Source organism: Erpetoichthys calabaricus, chromosome 4 (genome assembly GCF_900747795.2).
Source record: "Erpetoichthys calabaricus chromosome 4, fErpCal1.3, whole genome shotgun sequence".
NCBI classification, from domain to species: domain Eukaryota; kingdom Metazoa; phylum Chordata; class Cladistia; order Polypteriformes; family Polypteridae; genus Erpetoichthys; species Erpetoichthys calabaricus.
In genome coordinates this window covers 248,117,184-248,140,281 of record NC_041397.2, presented here as the reverse complement: position 1 = coordinate 248,140,281, position 23,098 = coordinate 248,117,184, and the positions used below count along the sequence as shown (strand labels likewise).

General features: G+C 35.7%; 1 protein-coding gene across 1 annotated transcript in view; it reads left to right on the top strand.

The window, feature by feature from the left end:
- parp4 (poly (ADP-ribose) polymerase family, member 4) overlaps positions 1–23,098 on the top strand; it is a 160,141-nt gene that overhangs the window by 69,943 nt on the left and 67,100 nt on the right. The window contains exons 18-23 of the mRNA XM_051926163.1: positions 1,826–1,990; positions 9,181–9,224; positions 10,183–10,264; positions 10,754–10,891; positions 19,678–19,861; positions 20,792–20,862. Coding sequence (XP_051782123.1) covers positions 1,826–1,990; positions 9,181–9,224; positions 10,183–10,264; positions 10,754–10,891; positions 19,678–19,861; positions 20,792–20,862 — 684 coding nt within the window. The remainder of the gene's footprint in view (positions 1–1,825; positions 1,991–9,180; positions 9,225–10,182; positions 10,265–10,753; positions 10,892–19,677; positions 19,862–20,791; positions 20,863–23,098) is intronic.

The following is a 23,098-nucleotide window of genomic DNA, read 5'->3' as shown; positions in this document are numbered from 1 at the left end:
GTACATTGTAGTATGATGGCCCATTTTAAATGGCCAAGAACTGAGTGTGCACTGTAAAAGCCCCCCCAGCCACACCTTAAATCTGGTGTGCAGTAGCTTTATGTTTTTCGAATTCCTGTCCAATGGAGGACACAGCGAAGTATACAGTCTATTGCAGTACAGCAACAGCAATGCAGCACTCTATGTAGAGATTGGCCAAAATTAGTAGAACCATTTACAGCTATAAAGCAAAGCCGCTTTATTATGCAATATAAACTTTGTGTCCCAAAAGTTACAGTTATCTTCATACAAAAACACTTCCTCAAATTTTTGAAAACATATGGATATAAATTATTTTTTTAAACTAGCAAGGTGTTTAAAATAATACAGCATAATATAAAAGTCATAGTTGCTGGTACTGAAGATACTATAGTAAAATTCTAATAGCCAAGCAGTAAGTAGGGCCTACACATTGCAGAGGACACTGCAATAGATTTAAAATAAGACAGAACACAAAAAATGACATTCAGAGTGTTTAAAATAATGCAGAATAAATTAATAAAGTCATAATTGGTGGTATTAAAGATACTACCCTAAAACGTAGCCAAGCAGTAAGTAGAGCCCCCATATAACTGAGGACCCAGCAATCGATTTAAAATAAGTCTGAACACAAACAGTGACATGTTGTTTTTGTACATTTAAGCAACTAAAATGCTTGTACCTTGTGTGATTTAGAAACAAATTTCAGAGTTTCATTCTTATTGGCTCACATAGTTTCTGCACTCTCATACCATCTCAGTTCACAATGTGTGAAAGCGGCAGCAAAGTTATTCTTGACTCATGGTGGTGAGGATCAAGAATGCTCTCTGAGTGGAAAAGTCATTAACACTTTTTAGTAAGTGTAACATTAAATATCAGTATCCATTAGAAAGTAGGAAAACTAAGTGCAGTTTATGATCTCATCCCCAGATTATGTCAATTTACAATACTGAAAATGGCTGGCATGTCAAATTAAGTGACTGTGTCCTGACTTTACAGCACAGTCACACTTGTGCCTTTTTCTGACAGCCTGTACGAAGGGTTACAGTTATCCAGTTAATGTATATGCTCACGTATAAGTCAGGTCTTGAAACCTGAAAAATCAGTCATAAAATCAGACCACGACTTATATGCCCATTCAAAAATGCAACACTTAATTTTTTTTTTTTTTACATCTTCTTGCCTCCTCCAATCTTGCTTCAGTTTCTCAGACGCATCTAATTTTGTTGCAGCAACGCAGTTACCAATTTCTTTCGCTACTTCAACAATGTTTAATTTAAAACCAGCTTCATATTTTCTTCTGATCAAACGCTCCATTGTAGATAAGGGATGCTCTTATGATAAAGGTGTATGAGGGTGTAAGATACAAAAAAACACAAATCAGTGCAAGCGTTGCTTTGGAATAGTTTGGGCACAATAGAGAGAGAGAGGTTAGGAGCACGCACTGATACAGTGCATTGCTGCACCCACATAGAAAGAAAGGCAGTGTTCTCCGTGGTTACTCTCTCAGGTGGGTGTTAGCATTTCATAATCCCTTGTACCACTAGCTTGAGTTTTCTGCATTCGACTTATACGACCGACATTATAAAATACCAGGAATTATACTGTAAAATCAAGTCCCGACTTATCCGCAGGAGAACTTATCTGCAAGTATATACGGTATATTTTAATGTATACTGTAAAGTTCTGAGAGGTATTACATGTGAATTTTAGTTTTCTTAACTTTCTTAAATAGGTCAAGTTTATGGTGAAGATGAGGTATTACATAGAGCTGATATGATGTTGAATATTGAATGCTTTTTTTTAGGATGTGTTTACAATTAGTGTTGGAAATCTCCCACCAGAAGCTACAGTTCTTATCAAGATCACGTATATAACTGAACTTTCTGTGAATTTTGGATTAATCAGTTTCCGGTTACCAGGAAGTGTGGCACCATGGCAACAGAGCAAAGCCTTAAATGAAAAAACACAGGTAGAGTAACTTTTTATATTATTAATCAAGTCAACCAGAATAAACATGTTATATTGAATAATAAATTTATGTTATCTTTTCCTGTGAAAATGCAGTTCAACATATTTTCTCCATTATCAAAGTTTAATCATCTGGTTACAGGGAGTTAGAAGAGTTGTTAGAAGATTTTAATGGACAGTAAGAGTTATTGTTATTTGCTAAATAGAATATGTATGTTTATCAGATATCCTTACCTATGAAGGAACACTCAAACTTAAAAATGTAGATCTTCAAAGCATGCAGTTAGACATTTTTAAAAAAAAAATAAAACGTCTTCTGTAAACACACCCTATTTGAAGGGTTTATAAATACTCTCTTTTGAAAAAGTGATTTTGAATTTGGCCTCAGAGAGTGCTACATATCATATCAACTCTCAAGAGTACTTTGTCAAATAAATTGTTGGTCCAAAATAATGCTACAGTATTATCTGTTCTCTTAAAAATACAGGGCTTCAAAACCAGCAACAGTAAGAAAACATTTTAATTTAGTAGGGTAATGACAGGAATGAAATCCTTTCCCCTAGATCTATGCAATCTCTCATATCTGTTTATGAATTCTTCTTTGTCAAGCTATGTCGGATTTTCAAAGTTTGTTGACTTCCTTCTATGAACCACTCATTTCAAGTCTTCCACATTAGTTTTAGTTAATATCTTTTGACTTTACTTTTCAAAACACAAGATTCTTTACATAAAATATTTTTCTTGTAGAACTGCTGAACTATTCAGGAATTTGGAGGACCTGTTTTTATTATTACTTCAAATTGTAGACAGACGTTTCTCTTTCTGAATATTTTATTAGTGATTCTGAATTAATGGTTGCCTCATAAGTGGCAGATTGTGTAGCTTGATGGGTATAAATCCATCCATCCATTTTCCAACCCGCTGAATCCGAACACAGGGTCACGGGGGGTCTGCTGGAGCCAATCCCAGCCAACACAGGGCACAAGGCTGGAACCAATCCCGGGCAGGGTGCCAACCCACTGAGGACACACACAAACACACCTACACACCAAGCACACACTAGGGCCAATTTAGAATCATCAATCCACCTAACTTGTATGTCTTTGGACTGTGGGAGGAAACCGGAGCGCCTTAAGGAAACATGGGTATAAATGCAGACATAATATTCCTATCCTCCTCTTGTCAGAAGGAATAAGATGGTTGTTGAGGTATGATAATACAATTTGCAATACAATTTATTTGCGTATAGCCCAAAATCACACAAGGAGTGCCACAATGGGCTTTAACAGGCCCTGTCTTTTAACAGCCACCCAGCCTTGACTCTCTTAAGAAAAGTAGAAAAAACTCCCAAAAAAACCCTTGTAGGGGAAAAAAATGCAAGAAACCTTGGGAAAGGCAATTCAGCGAAAGACAAAAAAGAGGGTAAATACAATACAATACACAGAACAGAACATAGTAATCCTCAATACAATACAATGGCACAATAGTAATATTACTAGTACATAGCAAATTGAAAGAGTAGATGATATTAGATAATACAATTCAGATTTGTTCAGAGTCTTCCCTGCTACTGGCCATTCCACAACTGAGTTAGTGCTGGGCCAGCCAATCTGATGAAGGCCCATTCTACCCTATGATTCCAGTGCTCCTGTGTCAGAGATGACTTTTCCTTAGGTTGGCAAACATCTTGGCAGTAGGGCAGTGGCACCAAGTGCCACATTTGAGTACCAAAAAGAGAAACAGAATGGGTGAAGTTTAGTAACAAATTGTAACTATAATATTCCTTATGTTTTAGTGCTAATGACTAACAAAAGAGATAGAGTATGCACAGTTAATTAGTAGTTGTAGTCTGGGTATGCTAAACTGAATTAGTGAGTCTTTAGCCAGGACTTGATAGTATAGTAGCAGGCAGACCATTCCACAGTATATGGACCCTGTAACTAAAAGCTCGACCTTCCACTGTTATTTTATTAATCCTTGGAGTGACAAGCAGATCAGCATCTTGAGGTCTTAATGTGCGTTCTGGTTGGTAAGTACTGTAATGATAAGTTTGAATAAGTAAGCCAGACCTTTGCGATTTAAAGTTTTTTATATGTTAAAAGTAGGATTTTGAAATCTGCCCTTAACTTAAGAGGGAGCCAGTGTAAGGATTTAAGAACTGGAGTTATGTGTTTGTATATTCATGTTCTTGTAATAATTCTTGCAGCAGCATTTTAGATTATCTGGAAGCTGTATAAAGAACATTTTGTACATCCAGTGAACACTGCATTGCAGTAGTCAATCCTACTAGAAATAAATGCTTGACTTAATTTCTCAGTATCCTGCAAATTTAGAAAGCGTCTTAATTACCCAACATTTTTAAGATGGAAGGAACTTGTTTTGGACAATTTTGTAATGTGCGCTTTAAATGACATAATAGAGTCAAAGATAACACCTAGATTGCAGATTGATTCAGTTAAATAATGTCAAAATACTGTTGCGATCAGCATCATTCCCTCCAATAATTAACATCTCATGTTTATAACATGTTTTATCTGTGTTTAAAGACATGTAGTTCTCATCCATCCACTCCTTTAATTCACTAACACAAATAATTAAAGACAAAATCAGAGAAACTTAATTTGGTCTAAAAGAAAGGTATAACTGGGTGTCATTTGCATATGAGTGAAGATTAACATTATGTTTTCTAATGATTGATCTCAGTGGAAGCATGTAAAGTGAAAACAGTAAATGTACCTAGCCTTGCTGGACACCATATCTCACTTCTGTGTATAACGATGGAGTACTGTCAGCACATTTCTGTATGTAGCGGAATTAATTTGATAAATAAAAAACTAAACCAGGCAAGGACATTGTCTGTGAGCCCAGTGTCATTTTCCAGCGTGTGGGGTAAAATAGAATGGTGAATGGTGTCAAACGTTGTGCTTAAGTCTAACAACATAATTATAATGGAGTTTCATTCATCAAAGGATATCAGAATGTCATTTATAACATGCATTAGTGCCATTTCTCTACTTTGACTAGTGTGGAAGCCACACTGGAATTTCTCAAATAAATTGTGATGCGTAAGGTGTAACTGAAACAGATTTGTGACTATTTTTTCATGTATTTTAGAGAGAAAGGACAAATTTATTATGGGTCTAAATTTATTAAGTATGTGTGGTGTGGGTCTAGACCTGACATTTAAGTGATGGTTTGATGACTGATCAGGTCATCAGGTACTGTGCCATGCAATAATGAGCCATTAATAATGTTAAGAATAGGTGCTGCAAAAACATCCATTGCACTTTTTTTGTTGGCACTGGATCTAGGAAACAAACAGTAGGTTTAATTTTAGAAATTAAAATTAAGACTTCCTGTTCTGTTACAGGTATAAAATTTTTAAAGTGTAAAATGCAAGTGTCTAGTATGCGGTCTGCACTATGATGCTGAGATCTGGGATCTTATATTTTTAATGTTCTTATTAAAGAAGTTCATAGTCTGTACTGCTGTTGGTATGTTGCACCTAGATCTGAATTTCATTTTGTCAAATTAGCCACTGTTCTAAACAGTACATAAGGATTATTATTGTTATGCATTATTTTAGAATAATAGTCTGAGCGAGCTTTAAAGAGAGCTTTTTTTTATATTTTTAACACTCTCTGTCCATGCAGTTTGAAAGATCTGCAGCTTTGTTGTTCTCTATCTGCGCTCCAGTTTTCGACACTCTAATTTAAGAGCTCGAGTGTTCTCATTAAACCATGGAGTGTTTCTATGTGCTTTGATCACTTTTGTTTTAAGGGGACCCACTGCGTCCAGAGAATCTCTGGTGATCATATTATAATTTGATGTTAATTGATCTAAATTGTTTTCCATGTTCCACATTTACATTTGATGTTAACTGAACGGTTTTCCACAATTTCACTTGACTTACTCAAAGTATCTATAAATTTTGAAGCAGAATTACAATCTAGATGTTGCACTGCCTTAGTGTTTTGGTAAGGGCAGAACCAAATGAAATGTAATGTGAAGGATTGCTGGCTTTTTACTCCGGCCCTCACCCCCAGGCCACCAGGAGGAGCTCTCCCAGCAGCGTGGACGTGCCCCGAGTTCCAGCAGGGCCTCATGGACTATGTAGTTTTTATACACAGCCCTGCTGGATACCTTGGGGGCCTCCGGGAGTCGCTGTAGGGGGGCTCGTGGACTCTTATGTGCCCTATAACCCGGAAGTACGTCACGGTCACGTGACAGGAAGGAACGACATGCTCCCGGAGTGAAGAAAAGAACTGTTTACCCTGACCTGGAAGGAATAAGGAACTGTGGACTAGTGGGCAGGAGCCACTTCCGGGTCAGGGGGTATAAAAGGATTGTGGGAAAGCCCAGACACTGAGCTGAGCTGGGAGGTAGGGTGGCGAAGTGTCTGGGCGAGGAGGATTTGTGATTGTGAGAGAATTAATTGTGATTTATGAGTGTGGAGTGGAGGGTGCTTTGTGCACTGTACAGAAGAAAAATAAAGAAGTCTTGTACTTTTATCCAGTGTCTGGAGTGGTACCTGAGGGTGTTAGAGGTGGCTCCACGCATCTACTGCTACAGTAATTAAGTAGTGATCAGAAATAACTTTATTTAATAGAGTAATATTTAAATTTTGAACTTCAACTTTAGTACTAGGGTGTTGTACCGTGTTAGCCATTATGAATGTAGTGAGAAGTCAAGCAAAATGACACCTTTTATTGGCTAACTAATGAGAAGGGCCTGAGTTGCCTCGAAAGCTTGCATATTAGTTAGGCAATTAAAGGTGTCATTTTGCTTGACTTCTCACGATCTTCAACTTTGTAAGTTATAAATCTAATGTGTGGTTATGATTATGAGTTGGACCCTTGACAGTCTGACAAAATTCCACTGATTTTAACAAATAAGTTTCAAATTTTGCTAAAAGTGTCAGTTTCCACATCAATGTTTATATTAAAATCCCCCATTAACACTAAGTGATCATAATTTATAGCCATATCAGATAAAAGGTTGCCAAATTCAGTCATGAACAATGAATATGGCCCTGGTGGTCTGTAGATTAGCACTACAATTGTAGTGTTTGTAGTGTAATTGTTGGAATCTGTTTTAATATTTAAAATGAATGCCTCAGAGGATGTAAAGTCTCCTAAAGTTTTAGAAGTGATCTGCATTTTGTCACAATGAATTATTCCAAGGCCACCTCCTCAACCAGTATCTCAAGATTTATTAAGAAATGTGTATCCATCTGGTGACACCTCAGTTGGGGGAACAGTGTCAGATATACAGATTTAAGACACAGATCAGGTTTTGTACTTAATATAATATCATTAACCAAAACAGCTTAATAAGCAGCATTTAAAACTGCATAGTTCTTTCTGAACAGGTGATATATTTTTTATTTTAATTTGAACTAAGTTACTATTACAGGTGCCCATGGTGGAGGGTCTGGTTTTATCTCTTGGTCTAATTATACACTGTAGTTTTTGGTTATCATATAATTTAAGGTTTGTACCCTGACTAAATATATTGGATGTCCCACAACAGGCATTATGGGTAATAGCTACAGAAGTAACAGGTGGGATAAACAACAACCTGTGATTTAAGATCATAAGACTGCACTAAGGTGGTGCTGTAATCAGTCAGCCAGGCAGTTTTGCTTCCATATTGATATTGTATGATAAGAGACAAGAAGAGAGTAATTGATATTATTGGCCATGATTCTGGTGTTATTTTGTCTTTCCTTGTTAGTTTATTGTATACTTTTATAGGATGCTCACACTGAGTCTTCATTATTTGAAATTTTCTTGATTTATGGTTGTATGTCTTACAATAGACCAAAGGTTATCTTATTTCACTTTATAAATTTTTATTAACTTAGCTTTGTCATTGGTACAAAATTGCACATGGCCCCTCCTCTGTTCATTTCATGTCCTCACACTAACAGGCTAGCCACAAATCCAGGGCCTTTAAGTCAGTAAGCAGTTGCCTATCAAGTTGCAATAAATGCAACTTCTTCTCTTCTAGTGAGTAAGCAGGCTTCTGAGTTGTGCTGAACAAATGGAAGCAAATCTTATATCACAGTGGCAGGCACTCCCTTGAGTTTTTGGGTTTTTAGTTTTTAAGGTTTTTAGCTTTGTTTGCTATAGAGCATCTCAGACATTGTCCTGGTAATTGATCTTTTGATTGTTAAACTTTTTGCCCAGTTACTTTAGCATTTGGTCACAATTGCCTTATTGACTGAGTTAATAAACTTTGTGATTGACTTACTTTTTAACTTAGATAATACTAGCCGTCCCCCGTGGCTTTGCCTACGTATTAATGAAACAGGACAGTGAGGAGGGCCCCGCTCAGCTCTCTACTCCTGACCTCACTCTTCACCCACTCCTTGGGCCACAGCCTCTGTCTCGGATTAGCATGGATAATCCTGCAAGCGAACTATAATTCTGATAAAGCAAATTATAGAAAAAAAAAAATCTAAATCTGTTAAGTAGTTATCTCGTTCACTAACTAAGAGGAGTTAAGGTTACGCCCCGAGGCAGACGCATGAGTGAGGAGGGCCCCGTCCCCCTCCCGGCAGCCCGATGAGTCTCTCTCGGAATCGCGCTAATAAATCGGTACCGCAAACGAACTATGATACTTAGCGCAATGAGAAAGTCGCAAAATCAACGGAATGTTCAAGCAAATTATAGGAAAAAACGCGATCTAAATCTGTTAAGTAGTTCTCTCCTGAAAAGCGGACAGACATACAAACGGGTCTAAAAAACTATAAGAAATTCCGCGCTTGGACCACAAAATGTTTAAAACCGTTTCTTAGCAAGCACCTATGGACCAAGGTTAACCTACATTCCAAATTTCAAGTCCCAAGTCCTCATGGTTCAGGAGATTTCGTGATGAGTGAATCAGTGGTATTTGGATTTTATATATATAGATTTACTTATCTGTTTTATTTCATAAAAATTTATGGATATAAAAATTTCTTTAGAAAATCAAGGGCAAGTTTATTAAAAATGTTATGTTTATAGAATACAGTAACAGTAGCATTCACAGACTTCTAAGCAGCACTCTTCCTGGGCTGGGGCCTGCACTTCTATGCCTTTTAAAGCTGTTTATTGCCTTGTGATATAGTGTCTCATACAGTAGACTTGTAGTAAAAGCTTTGTTTACTAATAATATGTATAATGTTTTTTTTATAATCTTTTTTAGGACACATTAGAGAAAGTTAAAGTTAGTGAATTTCAGAAGGAAGGGTAAGTATATTTATTATACACTGACTCCCTGAGACTCTGAAATAGGTAAGAAAGTTAGATGGCAGATGGATCATACTTTTTCATGATGCCTTAATTGATTATAAAAACAACTTGCTTGATTCTCATAGCATTTTTGACTTATCTAAAAAAAATCTTTGTGTCTGAAGTTTTAGTCATGTGGTTTCATCTTCAAAATTCTCTTTATTCCTCTTTGCTAATATTTACCTCTCCTGTGCATTCTTGATCCTATTCCGTTACACTGAAGTCTTTTCACTCAGTGTAACAATATAGTTTTAGTAAATTGGAACATTGTCTTGAAGCAAGAATAAAAAATGCAATCACAGTAATTATGTAGGTGAAATTATAGAGTACAGAATGGAAGACTTGTGTAAGCTTTTCATTTTTTTGGGGAGCTTAAGCCAAGAACATTTGAGTACCCTTTTCCCAAAAACAACTATTGTTTAGTTTGTGCATTGTTTTTCTTAAATTTGTTACATTTTAAGTAGCATGTTCTATTGTCAGTACCCTCCATTAGAAAGAGAAAAAGAACCAAACCACTAGGTATGCATCTCCAGGTCCCAGTTACATGTAATGGCTTCAGCCTGACCTCACTGATAAGTTGTACAACTGAAATGGCTGTATTGGATGCCTATATGTACAGTACTGTATGTTCAATTCATTGGATCAATAGATCATCTCTAACATCTAGTGCCAAAAAATAAAAATGGGAAACGAGCTGGCCAGATGTTTTTTCCATCCATACAGCAGATATTGCAATTCTGTATCTATGATTACTGTTTAACAGTATTTGTTAAAAATATTATATATGCTAACAGTATATGCAGTGTATACATACTATAAAGTGTAATGTTTATATCCTATCAAATTCTGAAACCATCTGGTGTTCTTAAATTTGTGTAGTAAAAAATAATATTGACTCATTATTTTGTCTTTCAAGGGGATTTATGTTGGATATGTCTGTTGAAATGCCATATGAAATCCAAGAGATCTGGTCTGAAACACACAATATTGATCTTAAGGTATTGTATATAGTATCTGTTAACTTTCAGTACCTACTGCTTGACTGTATTTTTGTTTTTGTAGGCACTAAATGAATGGAACTAAACCTATTTACTCTTTATAATTTATAATTATAAAATGATAAGTCTGAGTTCTTCCTAATACTGAGAATTTTGGGTTAAAATACAGAGTTTGTTGCACAATTTTAGCCTTAGAAAGAATTTAGTAATAAAACAAAAATATAATAGTGTGCTGTCAATGTTTGATGGTGTGGATTAATCTTGAACCACTTTATTTTCAGTACACTTTTATTTAATGTAGCACATTTGAAATTTGCATCATACTAGTGCCTGTCATTTTGTCAATTTTGAATACAGATTGTCTAACACTCACACGTATAAAAATGGTCACATTAAGATTCCGCCAATTTAAAAAATTTCTCTCTGTCTAGTTGCTTTGCTGAAAGAGGAAATTATATCAGAACTAAATGTTTGTTCTTTACTTTTCAGAAAACAGAGTGTAAAGCTGTCATTAGAACCAAGGAGGGCAGCTCTTTAGGATCTGATGGTTTCAGCCTCAGTGTTCGCGTGTATGAATTATACCTGCCTAGGATGTGGGTAGAGAAGCATCCTGACAAAGAGAGTCAGGTAAACCAAAGGAAAAGTCAGGAATGTATTTTTGTAATGCTATACTTCACACATGCTGTGACAGTGGCAGAAAAAGACAAAGAAAATCTAATTTTTTTTTATATTTACTAGGGTGTTTACTAGTAACTTGGTTTTCCAGATACACACTTTTAAGATTTTATTTTCTTTGAATTGTTGCTATTTCATTAGTTTCACTTTTATTTCAGAACTTTGTTAAAAACAATATTTGGAATCTTTCGAGTCCCAACATGCTGAACCTTTTAAATGAGGTCCGTGAGACATGTGCTTAATGACTTTGTACCATAATTCAGGATAGGTTTCTCTGTTTGGAATTTCAGCACAGACAAAATGATTACATCATCAGCAATTAATAATATTTTTTTTGCAAAGTAACCAATAAATGCACGTGAGGTAAACCCTGTTTTTGAAATTCTCGGACTTAAACTTCAAAGCCTTACAATATTTACATACTTCTGACATATCACCTATGTCCATATATTCAATCTCTATTCGCCTTTTCGTTATTTTTCCGAGTAATAATTTCTCTTTGTTTGCGCTAATGCGATGTTTGCTGTCTTTGTTTTGACACTTTCGTTTTTTTCTGCTTTCATATTCTGTATCTTGCTCTGCATGTGTTTCGCGCCAACGTTTTTTTTTGAGTCTTTTGAATTCCCCTGATTTCATTATCTATAACCTGCTCTGCATGTGTTTGACCCCCTTGTTTTTTAACCTCTTTATGATGTTTTACTTTGTTTTCTACTCTTTGTCTTTTATTTCTGACCTCTCTTTGTCCTGCTTTTTTTTCAATGACACTTGGTCCGTGCTGATTATTTTCCCTTTTTTCAAATAATAATTTCAGTTTGTTTGTGCTACTGCGATCTTTACTTTCTTTTTTTTGATACTTTCTAATTTTCCTGATTTCATATTCTATAACTTTCTCTGCATTTGTATCATGCCAACGTTTTTTTTGAGCCTTTCGAATTCCACTGCTTTCATAATCTCTAACCTGCTCTGCATGTGTATAGCGCCAATGTTTTTGAACGTCTTTATGAAGTTCTACTTTGTCTTTTACTCACTGTCTTTTAATTATGAACCCGATTGGACGTGCTTTTTTTTTTCAATTCCACTTGTTCCAGGCTGATAATTACTTTCCTTAGTTTCTGAATTTGCACCTAGATTATTCTTTTTCTTTTTTGCATTTTTTTTCTCTTCAATGCTTTTGAGTATCTTTTCTCTGCATTGCTCTTTCTTCTTCTCTTAGTCGTCGACGTTTCATATGTAACGTATTGTCCTTATACTCTTTATATGCACTGAGAGTCCTGGATCTGTGTTTGCTCAAAGCCTTTGCACGACTGAGTGTTTTGCTGCCCGTGGTCTTATTTGATATTGGTTGTAAGTAGGGCGTGTCTTGCAAGAATCTCATGTTCTACGTCCCCGCGAGACGGTCCTGACTCAATCTCTTGGCACAAAGTCTCACGTTTCAGGTCCCCGCGAGATGCTCTGTGGCCAATCTCTTTCGTCTTGCGGGTCTTTTAAGTGTCTTCTGTGATCTTCATGTGAAGATCATGTCTTGTCTCCCTAGTCTTTCTTTCCCAGGATTTTTTTTACAATTGAGAGATACAGTAACACGAGAATATTCAATGTTATTCACTTAACTTTTGCAAAATATCCAGTCAAGATAACCCCCAAAGTACTACTGTTTACAATACTGCTTTGTAACTGTTTGCATATGTTATTGGTACTCTGTGTGAAGAAAAGCTACTAAGATTGTGCACCTTTAACCAGCTCCCAGATTTGTTCATAACAATGCCATATACTGTACCTCAATTTATCTTTTCATATTTTAAACACTTCTTTCATGTTGTCTCTTGGTCAATGTTTGCTTAAACTGAAAAGTATGACCCAGTTCTGCATCTGATAAAACTTTTGGCATACTAAATATTCCTAGTTTTAGTTTTTATATATTGTATATACTCTGCCAAAACATAGCAAAACATATTATCCCCATGGTTAAATTACTTATACCCATTGATTATAATAGAATACATTTTGACATACTATATGTGCTAAAGAGACAAATTTCTATTTTGTGGTTAAAAACTATAGTTAACTGCTGTTTGCTGCAAGTTGCTCAGACAGTCTTCAGTGAGCTGATATTAAACTGTGACCTTTTAACTACAAAGATGAAGTTTTACTCACAGATGTTCCATACATAGAGCAAAAGCAATGGGACTGTGCTTTATATTTTGGTTTATAATTGTATATATTTTGTCTATATATTTTTTATTAGTGTATAACTCTCATCTGCGGTGGGTTGGCACCCTGCCCGGGATTGGTTCGTGCCTTGTGCCCTGTGTTGGCTGGGATTGGCTCCAGCAGACCCCCGTGACCCTGTGTTCGGATTCAGCGGGTTGGAAACTGGATGGATGGATGGATAACTCTCATTGTAATATTAGATTAGAATGACCTGAAAGTTTGTAAATTAGAGGCCTTATTTGGGATGCTTCTGACCCTAAGGAAATTGGATACAGTAAAGACAAACACTGTTGACAAGATAAGGTGTTTTGCACATACTCTTGTAATTAAAGATTTCTGAAATGGTGGATTGGCGATTCTAAATTGGCCCTAGTGTGTGCTTGGTGTGTGGGTGTGTTTGTGTGTGTCCTGCGGTGGGTTGGCACCCTGCCCAGGATTGTTTCCTGCCTTGTGCCCTGTGTTGGCTGGGATTGGCTCCAGCAGACCCCCGTGACCCTGTGTTCGGATTCAGCGGGTTGGAAAATGGATGGATGGATGGATGGATGAAATGAGCATCATGTATTTAGCTTATTATATGTGAGTAACATCATGGGGTCCAAGACCTCACATGAGAAAAATGGCATAAAAGTTGGATTGCCCAGAATTAACAGATAAGCTTATCTGACTGTACATCAGGACACTGTCCTTGTTCCAACCTAACTTCTGAATCAAGACAATCCGTATGAAGGCAGTCACATCCTCTCCCTCACACAGATGTCTCCTTTGTGGACTCTGCTTTCCAGCCTTCATAAGTATAATTTTTTATTTAAATAGTGTGATGCTTTTTGACTTTGAAACAAAGGTGTATTTTTATTAGGGCTTTATATTCAGACTTTGCTATTATTCACTTATTTTTGCTGTTATTACTCTATTTTTAATAAATGTTATTTTACATTAAACTTACATAATTGGTCTGCGTGTCTTGCCTGATTGATGTAATAAAGTAATACAAGGCACCTAGTGTGGGCAGATTGCTATTTCTCTCCCACAGTTTAGTGACTAAGAGAGGAGCACCTCCAGTAGTGAGAAACTTGGGAAGGAATAATATACCGTTGATAAATGGCAATAAATAAGATGCATAAACATCAAGTGACTAGGGGACACCCATCACATCTGCTCAAGTCAAAGCTAGCAAGTCCTTATCTAGAGTACTGAGGAGTAATAGGCTATGCAGGGATCACTTATAATCAGTGCTCAAATGTGTGTATGTTTGGATTGTGTGTGTATGTTCATTTTAAACCGCACAAGAGTATCCCAAGCCGTAACAAATCTAGTGAGCCATGCTCACCCTATGATACTAGATAGACAGATAGATAGATAGATAGATACTTTATTAATCCCAATGGGAAATTCACAAATACTACACTAGATTAAAAAATACAATAAATGATTTCATCTCTGAACTCAAGTTCCTGAGCTCCACTGTGTGTATCCCTGTTTATCAATTAACTTTACCCTCTAAATTTGCTTTTTTGTTATTGTTTAAAGCTGTATATTGACATTATTCACTTGCGAGTGTATATCAAGCACCTAGTGTCATATTACTATCCTTTCATCTTTCTTGTGGAACTCAAAATTTCCTTACTTGATTCATGGCTCATATCCTATTTGACACAAATCTTATCTGAAAATGTAATTGACAGACAGCCACATTTTCTTTTCCAAATAACATGTCTCATGTTATATTATTTTTATTTCTTTTTCATTAACATTTCTTAAAACATCTTACTGTCTTCAGAATTCAGACAAATTTAACAAATGTGTTGAAGTTAACCGTCTGGAAAACAAACAGCAGTATCAAGTTATGTAACCATTACTGGTTATTAAAATGCATATATCAGGAGTTCTTAAACATTTTAATTTGATTACTGAAATAAGAAAATCAGTACTATACTGGGACCTAGAAAGAGGACTATTACCATAACGACAGTAAAGCTATACATAGAAAAATAACAATGGCCATACAATAAAAACAGTAAAGGTTTTTGCTTCCATTCAAGCTAATTTCTCACATAAATATTACTAAAAGAAAAAAGTGAAAAGCAAGCATTTTGTTGTTAAATCAATAATTAATATTCAAAACTGACAATGAATTTCTGAGATATATCATAGCCAGTGTAAATACTTAGTGTAAGCTTTAGTTAGGCTGAAAGAAATAAATTCTTCTTTATATAGCACTAGGTTATGATGGTTTTCTTAAAGCAAAGTATGAAGCTTAACTTAATCGCTCATGGCACCAATTAAGCAATAAAGTAGTCCAAAAATAATTAATCAATGCCATTTAGTTACCTTGTCTTTGGTATATTATTTTTTATATTATTTTTCAAATGAGCTCCACCTTTAACAATACATTTCTCTGAATGAGTTGAATTCCACAAAAGTCCACTCTACAGCCTGCCTTACCCTTTTGATATTTTCTACTTCTTGTGCAATTCTCAATGGTCCAATAAACACATCCTTTACACTATCAGTAGATTGACATTAATTGAACCGCTTTTAAAAAGTGTTAAGAGAAGAAATTTGTCCTCTCCAAAGCATGTTATACTGTACCATAGCCCAGGTTGGTGGAAAAAAACACATCTGGCAACTCTTGGCCAGATTCCCTCTACCTCACAGGCTTGTCTGTCATTCCCTCCTTCATTTTAAAGGTCTGACATCCATCCATCCATCCATCCATCCATTATCCAACCCTCTATATCCTAACTGCAGGGTCACGGGGGTTTGCTGAAGCCAATCCCAGCCAACACAGGGCGCAAGGCAGGAAACAAACCCCAGGCAGGGCACCAGCCCACTGCAGGGACATATCATCTTCTGTGCTTTATCTTTTTTTTTGCACCTTCACAACAGCATCAGAATTTATGGTAGCATATTTGATACCACAGAGAAGAAAAAGTTAGGGACACAGTGAAAAGGTGTATTTTGTGATTAAAGTGGAAATTTTGGCTTAAATCTTGAAATGTCCACTTTAATCTCATAGTTTATTTTATCATTGAAGTAGACCGTTGTAAAAGTCATCTTAAAACTAACCCAGTTGTTAATTGCTACATGCTTCTGGGGCTTCCTCCTGCATTGACAGCAGCGGCAAGCAGCAATCGCCACACAGAACACGTTAAATTTATGATATTCCAGCCCTCTGCGCATTTAGAATCCTTAGATTTATACTTGATATCACTTTCCTGATGAAATACACTAAAACTATGTATATTACATTTTACAGACAAATCGTTAACTTCATTTAAATAGTGAATACTGTTAATAATTACACGTGGGGCGACATGACCAAAATTAGGTCGCGACCCATATTTTAAGAAACAGTGGCATATATGATGCATATAAATTTCATATTTACTCAACAATGATTACTTTTATAAATAAGACTTATGCTAAATATATAATTGTATCAAAAAAGTAATGCTTATTTTCAGAAGTAAAATTGACACTAAAAGTGTAAATGTAGAAAACAAATTACAACAAAAATAGACAATTAAAAGAAAACCTCCTTCATCTCTGAGCCATCTTTAGATTGATCCACCCAGCTTTCATTTACCAAATAAGAATCCGTCCTCTTCAGAACTTTCATCTTATTTTCTGTCATACATAACCCTGCCTCTTCCTTCCACAAGGGCACCTTTTCCACAACTCTACTTGTTTACCTTCAGCCAGCCCAGTAATACATTCTCATCAGCACAGTAAAATGTAAATGTCAAATTATTTTACAAAAGTAATTAATCTTGTATGTCTTGTATTTCATTATTTAATCATATAATAAAATAAATTACTACAAAGTCATACCGTACATGTTTGTCACAATGGGAGGCAGAAATGTATACCTTCCATGATTAACTATCAACTTTTTAAAAATGTATTGTATGCATTATTGCTCAAATGAATGAATTGGTGAACATTAAATTTATTTAAATAAATAAATAGGACCCATTTTAAAGCAGAGAAGCTCTTGTCAGTTGCTCCTATCTATCTATTATAAAAAGAAATCCTGTCTTGGAAAGCAAAAAGCAAGTCTACAATACGTGATCTTCTCATAAGACATTTTAAAGACCCGCGAGACCAAAGACACGCCCTACTTACAATCTATCAAATAGGACAATAGGCAGCAAAACATTTAGTCTTGTGAGGGATTTGAGCATACACAGATCCAGGGCTCTCAGCGCATATAAAGCGTATAAGGTACGTTATAAATTAAATGTCGACATCTAAGCGAAGTAGAAAGCAGCGCGGAGAAAAGAGACTCAAATGCGTTGGACAGAAAAAAGCAAAAAGAATAATCGAGGTGCAAATTCAGAAAATAAGGAAAGTAATTATCAGCCCGGAACAAGTGGAATTGAAAAAAAGCATGTCCAATCCGGCTCAGAATTAAAAGACAATGAGTAAAAGAAAGTAGAACTTCATAAGGACGTTTACAAAGGTTGACGCTAAACACATGCAGAGCAGGTTAGAGACTATGAAACCAGGGAAATTAGAAAGGCTCAACAACAAAAAAAGGCGCTATACACATGTGGAGAAAGTTAAAGGATTTGAAAGGAGAAAATTTAGAAAATATAAAAAAAGAAAGTAAAGATCGCAGTAGCGCAAACTAACAAACTGCCTCATTTAACTATGCACCAGTCTAACTTTGGTTTTGCACAATAATTACTACACTATTGCACCTTAACACTTAATTCTACTTTATTCACATAATTTTACTTACAGTATTTATTATGTTCTACTATACTGTTATCTTTCAATCTATGACTTTTTGTTAATTTAACTGATATTCTTCTAACTTTGCACAGTTTTTGATAAGCGGATCAGGATGCATTTCACTGCGTGTTGTCCTGTATAACTATGCATGTGACAAATAAAGAATCTTGAGAATTTCAAAAACGGAGTTTACCGCACATGCATTTATTGGTTACTTTGTTCATGTATATATATTTATCTGTCTGCTTATTTAAAAAACTACATTTACCCCAGGAGTCAAAAATGTTCTGTCTAGCCCTTGTACAAAAACCTAGACAAAAGCTGGGGTATCACCTTGGTAACCCCATGTACTTTTGGAACTGTGAGAGGAAAATAGCACAACTTTACAGACAGGAGTCCAATGCAGAACTCTACTTACTTTTTTACTTTGTAAAAAAAAAATTATTAACTACGGATGATGTAGATCGTTTTGTCTGTGCTGAAATTCCAAACAGAGAAACCTATCCTGACCTCATTAAAAAGATTCAGAATATTGGGACTCGCAAGATTACAAATATTATTTTTACAGAAGTTCTGAAATAAAAGTGAAACTAATGAAATAGCAACAATTCAAAGAAAAAAAAATCTTAAAAGTGTGTATCCGGAAAACCAAGCACGGGGGTTGGCGAGCGAAGCGAGCAGGGGGCAAAGCCCCCTAGTATATCATAATACCTTTTCTAACATATGGAAAATGCTTGGGATTGTGACATTTAGAAATCTCTATATTAATAATGTATTTGCATCTTTGAACAATTAAGCTCCAAATTTAATATTATAGCTATTAACTTTTTTCTTATCTATAAATTAGAAACTTTGTTAAAACCAACCTACCCTATTTTCTGCACTTCTGACCCAAATCTGTCCCTTAGGCAATATTGGCTAGTCCATCCATCTTCCAACCCGCTGAATCTGCCGTTCTGTAACTCAGTAGGAAAGCTATGTACTATTTTATCTTAAATTCGAAAAAAATCTCTTTACAGGGATTTGTTCTGAACCTTTTCAAAACATAACATGAAGGTATAAATATAATGTTTATAATCCTAAAACATGTATGTTGGGTCTGTGCTCACGTTTTGAGCTCTGTTTGCTTTTTTATCATATATTTAGCACTGTTGATGGAAAGAAGTAGATTACTGTTCGTAATGGGTGAATGCTAAATGTTATGATATGACATACACAAGCTCACATATTCTGTATATGTGCTAATAGCATGGCAACAACATGCATATTTATAAAACATGAAACTTACAAATGGTGCTGGTAATAACACCACTGTTAGAATCCTTCAAACCCTTAGAAATAAATCAAAGACAAAATATCAAAATCAATTAATACCTGACAGGTACCACATAAGATCAAATATGATGTTGTTAATATAATTGTCAATTCTGGTTCAGTGAACCCAACTGACCAAACAAATTTTAAAGCAAAGCTGAAACATGAATTAATTAATTTCTAAATGTACCCTTCAGAATTCTGGTAGGTGGAATCTTCTCAGTTTGTTGAGTAAAAAAGCCAGCGTACAGTATTATTGCAATCCCAATAGTCTGTTTTGGTCGTTTTAACACCTGACATGAGATACAAAATGCAAAGCATTAACTACGAACTCCACAAGCTACAGGTATGGATACTGTTTTGGAGAAAATAAATCACATATACCTTCTTATTTTTTAATTGTATGCATAGATTTTTCTTATGTATACTGTATATTTATCAGTTTACTTCAAGATACTGTACTTCTTTTTATTTTTCAGGCTTGCATGTTAGTATTTTGCCCAGCATTTGACTCCAACAGCTTGCCTGAAGGTAGTGAAGTTCTGATCCTCTTGGACAATTCCAATTCCATGAAAGGGTCAAAGCTGCAGGAGGCCAAACGAATTGCAGTCCTGGCCTTGGAGGCACTTGAATGCAAGACTAATGTTATCATGTTTGGAACAGGTTTGTAGTGCTTTTTTACCTTCAAAGTTTCACATACAACACACATGTTTGAGATTAATACAACAAACTATAGTAAAATTATAAGATTTCATTTAACAGCTGTGCTCAAATACTCTTTCTCCTGCTGAAAAAAAGGGAGCAAAATTGGGAAATAATTAATACAATTAATAATAATATAATCATTCAAAAATGCTTACATATCTGAAAAGTTAGCAACAGTGTTCACTGTAAGTGTAATTTTATTTTTTTTCTTATTTTAAGTGAAATAAATCATCATCTTCTTAAGGCAGCACAGCGGTAGGTAGTGCTGCTGCCTAATGGTTCAATGTTAGCTTTTCCCCCAGACATCATGTGCCTGTTAGGTTAATTAGAAGTTCAAAACAGGCCCTGTGTGAATGTGGATGTATCCATGAGTGAGCCTTACAATGAACCAATGCCTTGTCCAGGACTTTTTGCTACCTTGTACCCTGTGGTGCTGGGATACGCACTGGCCCCACATGACCCTGCTTTGGATTTAGTGAGTCTGAGTCTTCTAAAATGAGCAAGATGAACTGGCATTCTAACTTTGTGGCATAAGTTATTCAAATAGATTGTTCATTAAAAGATCGTTCATTCAGCAATACTGGGAGTTATTTTGAATAAATCCAGTGAAGGATTACGGATTGCTGTGGTCCCAAGGCTGGTTTATAATAGTCAAAGCTTTTATTCTAAAATGCTTTAAGCAGGGGCTTGTAAACATGTGACCCAGGACATGTTGAAATATTGAATTTGGGTACTTCAGTGTGTATAACCTGTAGAGTTTTTGCACATTTTGATAAAAGAGAAAGAAAAAACAATATCATTCCTTTATATAGTCTCAAATTTTAATGGATTAATGTTAACTAAGAAAAATCACTTCATCCTAATGCTGTTGTTTTGCCCTTTCAACAGATTATAATGAACTGTTTTCCTATCCAGAGGATATTCATACTGGCCTTGCTGCTGCTAAAACATTTATACTTGTAAGTGTACTTTTAATTTTTCAATATGTTACAGAATAAATGGAATTAATTTTTTGTCATGATATAAATGTCTGGTACAACTCCTGCAATTTCACAAACACAGGCCCCTGCACATTGATAGCAAGTTTTTAAATATAAATGAAAGTTTAGTGTGTTTAAACAGACACTTGTAGCAAGTCATTTAATTAAATTTATGATTACAAATAGGAAGGACATTTACAAACAATAAATACATAAAAACATGGGAGTAAAGCTTTTCAATATTAGAAAATGCAACTGTATTGTTGCTGTTCCATTTGTAATCGAAAAGGACACTTGGAATCCAGAAATTTTTAATTCTTATCAAACACTAAACTGAAAGAATATTCCTTTTTACAGAACTTGATAAATTCAGTATAGTACATCGTGTTTTAAATAAAGAGTCCAATCATCTACATAATTACACTCACCCTCATATAAGGTTAATTTAGAGCAGCCAATTAATCTGACACACATCAGTAGAGGTGTGAGATTCGGAAAGTCAGGCTATCTGGAAAATAACCTATGAAGATATGGAAAAAATGCAAATTTCATCTACATAACAACATCTAATCACTCTAATGTCTAATTGTATAAACAAGAACAGTAGTGTGGTAAAGCAGCAGTGGGACCAAATACCACTCCAGGGTACTTAGGAGAGATTAAAAAATTTTTGAAAATTATTGCCAAACTGTTTTTGAAAAAATAACCAAAAATACAGGGGTCAGCTTTGCATTCTGTGTCTGATTCTGAAGACCATAACAGAGCAATCAGCCCTGTTTGTGTCAGGCTTATAAGTGGTGAAGCCCTCTCAGAGAAAATGGGCTCAAGAAATGCTTGCACTTTATTTTCCACTGACCTTTTGCATAAGACAAATGTTTAACTTCGTCTAAACCAAAATAACTTTTTTTAGATTGATGTGCAGACCCCATTTCTTTGAGATAATATAGGACTGTTGCTATGTAATGCAAATGCACCCCCAGTTGCCGAAATAGATGATGGTATGGTTCACATCAGGTTTATGAGGCCTTAGCAGTCTATTGGCCAGACGTTGGAATGTCACTGGGATCTGGTAGGGAGGATGCCTTACAGCAAATACAATCAAGTTTAGAAATTACTGGGTATGAAAGGGTTTCTACCCTCTGATTACAATTTACATCTTATGTTTCTTTGTTCTAGTTATATGTACCTTTATGGCTTATGACTTTCCACTCTGTTCTTTGACTACAATTCTGGCTACATGTCTTGACTTTGTTTATTTAATTATAGTCTTCCCATTTATATTCCCAGTATTAATTTTGGTTCTCTGGGCCATCTTCTGATTCCATTTTGTCTCATAACTACTGTTGCCTTACGCAGCCAGTACACCAATTGCCAGTTGGGCTGCTATACAGTAATCCCTCACTTATCGCGGGAGATAGGTTCCAAGGCTGACCGCGATAACTGAATTTCCGCGAAGTAGGGACACCATATTTATTTAATTATTTAACGTGTATTTGGACGTTTTTAAACCCTCCCTGTATTGTTTACAACCCACCCTTTACTCTATTAATAACAGGGACAACTGCTAAGCATTATGAAATCGGTAGATAAGTTTACACTTACTGTATAGTGAAGTACACGTAGCTATATATGACGTGATGATGGTGATGAATATGCTACGCAGTAAAAATAATGACGTTTGAAGGTGATAATCCCCTGAATGCAGTAGCAAGAGCACGTTAATGTTGAATGAGTGAGATGAGACTTCCTGGTTAATGCAGCACTCCGTAGCTGAGCCAATCAGCAGCACACAGGAACTTAACTGCGCGCTCTGATTGGGTAGCTTCTCAGCCATTCGCCAATAGCATCTCTTGTATGAAATCAACTGGGTAAACCAACTGAGGAAGGAAATACCAGAAGTAAAAAGACACATTGTCTGCAGAAACCCGGGAAGCAGCGAAAAATCCGCGTTATATATTTAGATATGCTTACATATAAAATCCGCGAAGTCGTGAATCCGCGAAAAGTGAACCGCGAAGTAGCGAGGGATTACTGTACACGTTTTCCTCCTTTGCAGGTTGCTGGCCTTGTGGGTCTACTTTGATGTGGAAGAACCTATGGCCAGTGATTATAATAATTTGAAAATAAGAGATCCAAGCTGGCTTCTGTGTCATCACCCATGTAAGGGTCTGCAGGTGTCATGACTGGCAGTACAAGCCAGATAATCCCATCAGAT